The following is an 11576-nucleotide window of genomic DNA, read 5'->3' on the forward strand; positions in this document are numbered from 1 at the left end:
AAAAGCATAACATAGCACCTAATTCGCATCGGTTGAAGCAGATATGATTATGGATTATTGAGGATAAGGGGATAATATATATATATTTTTTAAATGCAACACTAGGTGTCAAAGTATAGATAAGCTCTGTATTTTAAAACAATAGCAGTTATCTAAGCACGGAGGGCATTGGAATAGAAGTCTTGGGGCTGGACATTGCATTCTGTTATGGCCTACATACTGATTGCTGACATCTTTATTTTGGGCGCCATGTTGAATTGACCAAGACAACACCTAGAGACCAGGGCCAGGTTTCCCCAAAGCATCTTAAGGCTAAATTCAGCTTAGAACCATAGGATCCTTAAGGTGTTTTGGGGAAACGGGCCCTGGAGAACCACAGATATTGTTAACAGAACCGTCACAATATAACGTTTTTACAAGTTGTCCACAAACATCACAATAGAATAAGGGTGTTTGACCATAGTCAAAACTTTACCTGCCAAACAGGTTTGCTATCAAATGTACTTTGCATGACGCTAAGGGTGACATACCGTCTCAATGCTCATTTGGGAGGTCGAACTCAGCAGAGCTGGATCTATTTTCAGTCTCCAGCAGTGTCCTACTGCTTTGGGGAATGGGAGTCATAAGACCAGGGGAGAATGGGACATCTGGACCAGGCTTGCTACATCCTAAAAAGACGGAGGGGTCAACAGAGAGAGGTGATGCCATTATCATTAAGTGATAGCACATTTTTATCCATAGACAAAAGCTCAGCTCAAATTCAAGTCTGTATTATTGCCTGTTTGATGTCTAAAATACATAATGCTGTACTTTTTGGTGTGTGAAATATGTCTATAGTGACATTAATGTCTGTGGCTGAACTATTCCCCCTCTCAGATTGGTGGTACACACAGTACAGACAGTTATCACATTACCTGGCCCTGCTCTGTTTTCTACTGACCATGGCCACACTCCTACAGACCTTTTACTGTGAGTTTTATTTGGTCATCATTTTGAATTGAATAGGTTCAAGGATCAGAAATAGGAGTCCACTGATTTACATTGTTATTGAAGGTCAAGACTTCAGGTTTTAACCCTAACTTGACCATTTCATTATAATTGTCTCTCGATGCTACCTCATCCTCACATTGCCCTTTCACTGTTTTGTATCCATCGCAATGGGGTCGCGGGGGGGTGGGGTGATAACGCAGTGGTGCAGATCACCTTGGTCTTCCAATCCCAGTCCACCTTGCAGGAGGTCAGACTCAAAGATCTGACTCAGAAGCTGAACACCCTGAACCACTCCTACCTCCTCCTCTTCCACAAGTACCCAGCACTCAACCAGTACTGTCCCATCACCAACAGCAGCACCAACGGTGAGCAACACACGTTCACGGTTGATCAAACTCTTGCCGTGAAGCCATTAATTACGAAGAGTTTTGCGTGAGTTTGGATAGTTCTGGGCTTTTAGCTGGGACATGGAGGATGGCCTCCTGGAAATACTCTCATCCAACGGCCTGTTTAATATATGGACAGGCAGACAAAAGAGATGATGAAGGATCACCAGGATCGACCTAAAATTCCAAAATGGCCGATAATGACAAGAGTAGTGCAAATTGGACACTATCACACTAGGCCTAGGCTCTTGGCCTAGCATCCTAATAACAGCATTGCTTTAGCTATTATCAGATCATATTGTAACACAGTATATAACCACCACTTGATTGTTTTAAGAGAATTTCTATTGACGTATTTGGGAAATATTTGATTTATACAGGTGATGCTATAGACATGTAAAAACCTGTTACATAGGGGACCTGTTTCACCCCTGTTCACTTTTACCCCTATAGCATTGACTAACCTCTGGTGTAACCTTCCACCTGTTTCGCAGAACGTGAGTGCAGGTCGTGCCCACAGGGATGGGAGTCTTTTGGGGAGAGATGCTACCTCCACACCCATGACAGACTGGACTGGATTTCCAGTCAGTACCACTGCCTATCTGTAGGGGGCAACCTTGCCATGGTGAAGAGTGAGGAGGAGCAAGTATGACAGCCATGAACCCCATCACCCAGTGATATCGATACATATTAAGGTTTCTTTGGAGGAATGTATTGTAGCCTATTTCTCAATTCTGTAATATCAAATGTGGATCTCATTTGAATCAAGAGATTATTTAGAACCTACATCATGATAAATCAAAATCCTCACAGAAATCCTGTGCTTTGGCAGTAAATGGAGAACTGAGATTGACTGTGAATTACCTGGAACTATTGCCAATAAATAGGCTGCTCCGTCACTCAAAGCTGGGGATATTCCTTTATTCAGTAGGCCTAATACAGGCACAAACATAATCTAAGGTCAGTCGTTCATGTTTAGACATTCACTGTGCAATTCGGTACATTTGACCCCCTCGGTTAAAGTTAAGAATAGATTTAGGAGTTATACGAAAGCGTGTCTATTTGAGGCCTCCATCTGAGTGTTGCATTTCTCTCAGATTTTTCTGTGGAAGAGAGCCAAGGAGCTGAGCCAGGGAGACTCCTACTGGATCGGCCTGAGGAACGGTAACCCGGGCGGGGCCTGGCACTGGGTGGACGGATCCCCGGTGGAGAAGGGGTAACTTAGAATCTTAACTTAAAGTTACAGAAGACTTGCCTCTGAGGATAGTCTTGAGCTAAAAAAAAAAAAGGTCCCGTAAATGGGTAGAAATATTGTCCAGGAATGACCTGAGTTTGGATCTCAATTCTATAGTTTGGCGCGGAGTCCTGAATCGAGACTCGAGACTGGATTACATTACCTCAAATCACAGTACCATATGAGGATACTTACTGTATGAGGTCTCGTTGAAGAGATATTGGCCTAGTTAAGCTCATGAAGACAGCATATTTATTGCCATATGTCCATTTAATTTGATGAAATTCCATGTATGATGCATTACTGATGTATTACTGATGTATTACTCTGCATTGATGGTTATTTGACAAAGTAACCAAATGTATCTACAGTACATGGTCTTTTTTTTTTTTTTTTAAAGCCCAAACTGATGGAGTCTGTGTTACCTCTACAGGTTTTGGGACATATTTTGGGATCACGAGCCAGAGAAGGGGGACACCAGGGAACTGTGTGCCCGGCTGTCGCCAGGAGACAGCCACAGGGCCGGTTGGTACGCCACCATGTGCAAGAACAGCCTGAAGAGCATCTGTGAGAGGACCCAGGGCACCCTGCAGTGACAGACACTATCTCAGAAGAGGAGAGAAAGGGGAAGGGAGAGGGTAGTCAGAGTCAGTGCAGTTTGGTTGCATTAAATATCTTTTAACTGTCTTTTGATGTATGGTATTGGTAATTATGCAATGTATGTACAACTGAAATACATAACGAAATACCTATGATTTGTCATTTTCTCTTGCTGGTGGATGTGGGGGTTTGCACATTGAAAATTAAGTTGCTGTAAAATTGCTAACCTACATCCATTTTTGGACTTTTAATTTAAGAATATAAACCCATTGATTCTCTAGGTATTCACACCCCTTGACTTTTTCCAAATTTTGTTGTGTTACAGCCCAAAATTCAAACGGATTGAAGCGTAGATGTTTTTGTCACTGGAATATACACAATAATTTTACAAATTATTTAAAAATGGAAAGCGGAAATGTCTTCAGTCAATAAATATTCAACCCTTTTGTTATGACATGCCTAAATAACTTCAGGGATATAAAAGTGCTTAACAAGTCACATAATAAGTTGCATGAACTCACTCTGTGTGGAATAATACTGTTTAACATGATTTCTTTTGAATGACTAAAGTATCTCATCTCTGTACCCCGCACTCTGTCCCTCAGTCAAGCAGTGAATTTCAAACAGGGAGGTTTTCCAAAGCCTTGCAAAAAAAATAAAAGCAGACTGAATATCCCTTTGAGCATGGTGAAGTTATTAATTACACTTTGTATCAATACACCCAGTCACTACAGAGATGCAGGCGTCCTTCCTAACTCAGTTGCCAGAGAGGAAGGAAACCGCTCAGGGATTTCACTATGAGGCCAATGGTGACTTTAAAACAGTTACAGAGTTTAATGGCTGTGATGGGAGAAAACTGAGGATGGCTCAACAACATTGTAGTTACTCCACAATACTAACCTTATTGACAAGAGTGAAAAGAATGAAGCCTGTACAGAATAAAAAATATAACTAAACATGCATCCTGTTTGCAGCAAGGCACTAAAGTAATACTGCAATAAATGTGGCAAAGCAATTAACTTTTTGTCCTGAATACAAAGTGTTATGTTTGGGGCAAATCCTTATTTTCAAGTATAGTGGTGGCTGCATCATATTATGGGTATGCGTGTAATTGTTAAGGACTAGGGTGTTTTTCAGGATAAATAAACGTAATGGAGCTAAGCATCCTAGAGGAAAACCTGGTTCAGTCTGCTTTCCACCAGACACTGGGAGATGAATTCACCTTTCAGCAGGACAATAACCTAAAACACAAGGCCAAATCTACACTGGAGTTCCTTACCAAGAAAAGAGTTGCCGAGTTACAGATTTGACTTAAATCTGTTGTCTAGTAATGATCAAAAACCAATTTGACAGAGCTTGAATAATTTTTTTAAGAATAATGTGCACATATTGTACAATCCAGGTAGAGACTTGCCCAGAAAGACTCAAAGCTGTAATTGCTGCCAAATGTGATTCTAACATGTATTGACTCAGGGGTGTCACTACTCATGTGAATGTTTATTTCTGTATTTCATTTTAAATAAATTTGCAAACATTTCAAAAAAATATAATCACTTTGTCATTATGGGGTATTATGTGTAGATTGGTGAGAAAACAAATCTATTGAATCCATTTTGAATTCAGTCTGTAACACAACAATGTTTTGAATAAGACAAGGGGTATGAATACTTTCTGGAGGCATTGTAACTTATGAATGCCTCATGAGCTCAACTACCCCATCAGAAGCCAAAATATAAGTTTGTTTTTTACTTAGAAACAAATTACAAACAAACACTGTAGGCCTATAGCCTCAAAACATAGCTACAAGTTGAAAACTACAATTTTGATATTATTTTATTTAACCTTTAACCTTTTATTTTATTTAACCTTTCAACAGGGAGTCCCATTGAGACCAAGGTATCTTTCACAACGGAGCTCTGTATTTTACAATTTCACACATTTGACAAGATATCAATATAAAATACCTGAGACTACAAAAATACTAAACTACAGACACACTCAACAAAAACAATCACCTTCTTCAACAAAGTCTTCGATCAACATTTTGAACTGCCTGAGAGGCACCAACGTGTCTAGCTTAAAGGAACTCTGAAGATTGTTCCATACATGGGGTGCATAGAAACTAAAGGCTCTAGCAACACACTGAATTTCCAGAGAAAGCATCCCTGTGATCGGGAATGGTAACATGTACAGTTGAAGTTAGAAGACACACTTAGCTTGGAGTCATTAAAACTCATTTTTCAACCACTCCACAAATTTCTTGTGAACAAACTAAAGTTTTGGCAAGTCGGTTTGGACATCTACTCTGTGCATGACACAAGTCATTTTTCCAACAATTGTTTACAGACAGATTATTTCACTTATAATTCACTGTATCACAATTCCAGTGGGTCAGAAGTTTACATACACTAAGTTGACTGTGCCTTTAAACAGCTTGGAAAATTCCAGAAAATTATGTCATGGCTTTAGAAGCTTCTGATAGGCTAATTGACATAATTTGAGTCAATTGGAGGTGTACCTGTGCATGTATTTCAAGGCCTACCTTCAAACTCAGTGCCTCTTTGCTTGACATCAATGGGAAAATCAAAAGAAATCAGCCAAGACCTCAGAAAGAAATTGTAGAACTCCACAAGTCTGGTTCATCCTTGGGAGCAATTTCCAAACGTCTGAAGGTACCGCGTTCATCTGTACAAATAATAGTACGCAAGTATAAACACCATGGGACCACGCAGCCGTCATACCACTCAGGAATGAGACGCGTTCTGTCTCCTAGAGATGAACGTACTTTGGCGCGAAAAGTGCAAATCAATCCCAGAACAACAGCAAAGGACCTTGTGAAGATGCTGGAGGAAACAGGTACAAAAGTATCTATATCCACAGTCAAACGAGTCTTAAATCGACATAACCTGAAAGGCCACTCAGCAAGGAAGAAGCCACTGCTCCAAAACCGCCATAGAAAAAGCCAGACTATGGTTTGCATCTGCACATGGGGACAAAGATTGTACTTTTTGGAGAAATCTGGTCTGATGAAACAAAAATAGAACTATTTGGCCATAATGACCATTGTTTGTTTGGAGGAATAAGGGGGAGGCTTGCATGCCAAAGAACACCATCCCAACTGTGAAGCACGGGGATGGCAGCATCATGTTGTGGGGGTGCATTGCTGCAGGAGGGACTGGTGCACTTCACAAAATAGATGGCATCATGGGGCGGGAAAATTATGTGGATATATTAAAGCGACATCTCAAGACATCAGTCAGGAAGTTAAAGCTTGGTCGCAAATGGGTCTTCCAAATGGACAATGACCCCAAGCATACTTACAAAGTTGTGGCAAAATGGCTTAAGGACAACAAAGTCAAGGTTTTGGAGTGGCCATCACAAAGCCCTGACCTCAATCCTATAGAAAATTTGTGGGCAGAACTGAAAAAGCATGTGCGAGCAAGGAGGCCTAGAAACCTGACTCAGTTATACCAGCTCTGTCAGGAGGAATGGGCCAAAATTCACCCAACTTACTGTGGGAAGCTTTTGGAAGGCTACCCGAAATGTTTGACCAAAGTTAAACAATTTAAAGGCAATGCTACCAAATACTAATTGAGTGTATGTAAACTTCTGACCCACTGGGAATGTGATGAAAGAAATAAAAGCTGAAATAAATAATTCTCTCTACTATTATTCTGACATTTCACATTCTTCAAATAAAGTGGTGATCCTAACTGACCTAAGACAGGGAATTTGTACATGGATTAAATGTCAGGAATTGTGAAAAACTGAGTTTAAATGTATTTGGCCAAGATGTATGTAAACTTCCGTCTTCAACTGTACTTCTATGGGTGCGTAAAGATGTCAGGTATTGCGGGAGTTTCCGACGCAATGTCAAAGAGACTCTAACAACTTACCGATAGAGCAAGTAGTGGTGAGTGCAAAACCTGTCACCCGTGATAAATCGAAGTGCACTATGGAAACACTGCCTTCATGTAAATGATGTCACCATAGTCTACAACAGGAAGAAATGTTTATTGCATTCTACTATTTAGTGATAGTCATTACCTATTTCTATAGAAGGGCATTTTTATCCTCAGTTTCTTAAAGCAACTGTCCAGTGTTTCGAGATTTCTATGAAATATGACTTATTATTAATTACAATACGAGTGAAATAGTTTATTACAAAAAAAATGGTAATTAAATATGTTAAAAATCAGCTTTTCTATGTCGGAATGGTGTGGGCATATAACATTTCTTAAAAATATTAATGCGAGTTGACTGCTGATTAGCCATTGACATCATCCTCTATAAGGAGATAGCAAGCATTTTTAAAGCGTCTATTTGAGATAAAAGTTTGAGGTGGGGCCATCAATTTTATTTGGGTCTGGGTTAAAAGTGCAATTTTCACTGGGCAGTTATTTTAGCTAACTTATTAATATGCTTTTTAAAAGACTACTCATGGTCTATCCACATGCCCAGATATTTGTAAGCAACAACACAATCAATATGGGCATCCTCCAAAGTACATAAGCTTAAATCAATAACCTCATTTTTACAAGCTCTAGAAAACGACATATACTTAATTGTACATGCATAATGGATGGTCTGTCCTTGCATAATGGATGGTCAGTCCTTGCATCCATAGCTCTGTCTATCAATTTGAAAGGGCTAACATTTCTCCAGCCCCGTCCTTTATCCATTTACAAAAACAGTGGAGGGGTCGTGCCTTTGTTACTGTTTAAAATGCAGATTTCCCCTTTAACTTCTTAAACCAGAAAGCCCAACTGCTCAAACAATGCTAAAACAAAGTAGCTATTATCATCAGCTTTTCAGATACAAAATATACTTCTATTATTTCTCTGACTCAGGAAACAATAAAAGTTTCTGGCATTAGCTTGGTTTGAGATTCCCTAAAAACATGCCATTTCGATACAGCTACGACCTGAAGGGACTTTTTCATGGCAGGTTAGGAGAACTTAGGCAGCAGGTTAGGAGAATTAACGAAGCAGGTTAGGAGAATTAGGTTAAGGTTAGGAAAAGGGTTAGGGAAACTGCTCTCCTATCCTGCTACGGAAAGAAAAGTAACTTCTAGCCGTAGCTCGAGCGAAGTGATTGCAACCTGGTCTCAGAGCATTTCGTATGATTATGTATGTAAATCTGTGACATTCTATTTAGTATGGCATGTTAGGTTTCATATGGTATGTATTAATTTGTGGATGTCCATCACCCATTTCATATGATATGTTACGAATTACAATACATATTATATTTAATGAATTTGCGACACGTACAATATGTTACGAATATGCTAAACATATGATATGTTACGAATTCTAGCTAGTGGATAACGTTAGCTAGGCTAGGGGTTAGAGTTAGGGTTGTGTTTAGGAGTTAGGTTAAAAGGCTAGGGTTAGGGGAAGGGTTAACTAAAAGGGTTAAGGTTAAGGTTAGCTTAAAGGTTTAAGGTTAGGGTAAGGGTTGATACGATAGAGTGATTATGGAAATTCGTTGAGATTTGTGTAAATCATTGTTTTGATTAGTATGAACGTTTTGCAGATTGAAATCAGTCAAAATGCCTGACGTAATCGAAGAGTAAATCAAGAACTACAGAACGGCTCCTTTTGATGCCCGATTCCCCAACACTAACCAGACCCAAAACTGCTTCCAGAATTACCTGGGTAATAACCACCACACTTTCTACCTTTGTTTGCCATTCAGCGCCGTACACAGAGTTGCTTAGGCTAGGCCTATATGGCTCCGGTGCTGTTCTCCTTTCAAACAATAGACCTTATTCAAACTGGACATTCAAAGACTTGTATACATCTCACGGGCATCTCATACGTTCACAGGCAAAGTTATTTTCTATGCTAAACCAATGTATGCTTAAAAAAGGGTTTTTGAAGAATGAATCAACTTCGGCTAGGGTTGGTCGATTTGTTAATTATCTATTCGGTTGAACGTGAGGAAAGTTCAGCAAAGTTTTGTTTTCCATAGACTTCTATAGACACTCGCGCTTCCCATCTCACTAGTCTAGACTTCCAATCATCATGGACACGCTGCGAGGAAAGTCTGTAGCGTCGATTATCATCAAAACACCATGACATAGCTATCATTAAATTCAGTCAATAGTTACAATGATAATAGTCTCCATGTTTTCTTGTGTCAGGCCCACTCTGGGTGGTTGCCATGGCACTTGCTGAATTCAACTTGAGCTTTAACCAAAGCAGGTAAAGCTAGAGGTAGGTTCATGTCAATAGGTGACAGTTCACTTGTTTCGGTTGTTTCACTTGCTCCTATTGTTTTGCCGCGTTGATACGGGTAACTGTTGGAATGCTTTGTTAGGATTAGCCTAACTCTAGGCCTAACCCAAATGCTTAATGGGCTCCTGCTTTTGAGTATTTTTTTAATCCTTTGTTATTCGCATTTTGGATTTATTTGGGCCATTCACAACATAATTTGCAGTGTGCACAGTATAAGGCCTCACCTTCCCTCTGTATTATGTAGCCTAGTACAATGTGAACACTTTAATTTTCACTTTAATTTTCAACTGTCACTGACCATAATGAGCACACATCTACTCAAAATGCTATTGACTACTGTTGTTCCCCTACTAACTTGAATACTTGAAGTATCCTTGCGTATTAACTGCAAAATACTGGCACTGTGAAGGCTAAATTAATGAAAATATCCCCTACGTCCGTTCATATGCATTTTGTTATTCAGCACTATGTCCCTTCCTTCGTCCAGACTTCCACAGATCTAACAAGGCTCTGTCAGACAAGGCCAGGATGTTGCACCCTGTGAGTGGTACCAGAGAGTCTACAAGAGCCTGTGCCCGTTGAGCTGAGTCTGTGTCCCTCGTTCACTCGTTCTCCCTGCACCATACTGCCTTACAGTTAGCTTTGAACACTCTAGTGTATATTCGCTTTCAATCATGTACCCGCTGAAGAGACTTCTATTCAAATCAGTGGTGCCAGTCATCAGTTATAAAAAACTTGCTTGCTAATGCAAGGTTAAAAGTGCTGTGGCTGGTCACAAATTTCAAGATGAACTCCCCCTCTTCCCTTCTCAATTGTCATATTTTATCTGTCATTGTGTTGTCTACCACGGGACATTTACTGAGTTTCTCTCTCTCTCCATTTGGCAAAATGGGACGATCAGATTGAAGCTGGAAGTTTCCCCGGAAAAATCTAAATGGACACATTCCATGACCTCTTCCACTGATCTCGCGCACATTCCCCCGACTTCCCTTATGCACATCTTAATGTCTCTGTCAAGCATTTTGATGTTTCTGTAAAAATGACGAATAAATATTGAATGTTATGATGATATTTGGTCATGTTGACTTTGGTGGTTTAGTGTTGGACAGTCCCATTAAATCAATCCACAAGACAGGATAGGTCGGTGTATTAAAAAGGTACAAGAGAATAAAAGAATTGCTGACATTCACAAAAGAGCTAAGACTCGTAACAGAAGATAGTTCTCATTGAAGAATGTCATGAATATAGATATACATACTCTACTTCTGGGACCAACATCTATAGCATAATTTTTGCCAATTGATTTCTAGTCTACGTACTCTCACATGGTTGGTCACCAGGTGTCATTGTACTATGTGGGTTGTTCACATTCTCTCTTCATCCCTGAGTAGTCCTGGATGTACTATGCTACGTAAGAAGAATGAATAAGCCTCAGCCTCTTCATCCCTGAGTAGTCCTGGATGTACTATGCTACGTAAGAAGAATGAATAAGCCTCAGCCTCTTCATCCCTGAGTAGTCCTGGATGTACTATGCTACGTAAGAAGAATGAATAAGCCTCAGCCTCTTCATCCCTGAATGGTCCTGGATGTACTATGCTACGTAAGAAGAATGAATAAGCCTCAGCCTCTTCATCCCTGAGTAGTCCTGTTTAATGTAACATTAATGTAATGTAACACCCAGTTTAATGTAACATGGATAGGTTTAGGCTACTACATGATACTCTAATTTTCCCTATACCCATCATCAGGTTGCTACAACCTAGCCTACAAATTAAATTGTCGTTGAAATTCTTACACAGGGACACTCGAAGTCAATCTTAAATGAATATTTGTCAACGCTCTGGAGAGGTTCCAACCAACTCAATGCACCAAGTACACATGTCGATCAGGAGCTCCACCGGGGCAGTCCTGTTAGTTCCCTTGGTTACAGACACGTTACATAGGCATAGTTCATAGAGTTGCTTCCTACATATGTCTGGCACCATCTCCTATCTTAACTTAAAGAACATATTCTGGGCATTCTGCCAGATGGTCCTTGGGAGGAGGTCATGACGCCCCCCCCCCCCCCCCCCCCCCCCCACATATCTTCACCTGGCAAAGGCAGGAACCAAGGATTGTTTATGA

At 40.2% G+C, this 11576-nt stretch overlaps 1 protein-coding gene and 1 pseudogene across 1 annotated transcript; both read left to right on the forward strand.

The window, feature by feature from the left end:
- The first annotated feature begins 524 nt into the window (after window positions 1-524).
- Window positions 525-3362, forward strand: LOC115173500 (C-type lectin domain family 6 member A). The gene is made up of 6 exons (XM_029731632.1): window positions 525-698; window positions 877-969; window positions 1191-1355; window positions 1871-2022; window positions 2474-2592; window positions 3044-3362. Exons 1-6 carry the CDS (start codon window positions 614-616, stop codon window positions 3204-3206), a joined length of 777 nt encoding a protein of 258 aa, XP_029587492.1. The 5' UTR covers window positions 525-613; the 3' UTR covers window positions 3207-3362.
- A 5298-nt stretch (window positions 3363-8660) lies between these two features.
- On the forward strand, window positions 8661-10495 carry LOC115173200 (cytochrome c oxidase subunit 6B1-like; annotated as a pseudogene).
- The last annotated feature ends 1081 nt before the right edge of the window (window positions 10496-11576 follow it).

The sequence above is a fragment of the Salmo trutta genome, chromosome 34 (assembly GCF_901001165.1).
Source record: "Salmo trutta chromosome 34, fSalTru1.1, whole genome shotgun sequence".
NCBI lineage: Eukaryota > Metazoa > Chordata > Actinopteri > Salmoniformes > Salmonidae > Salmo > Salmo trutta.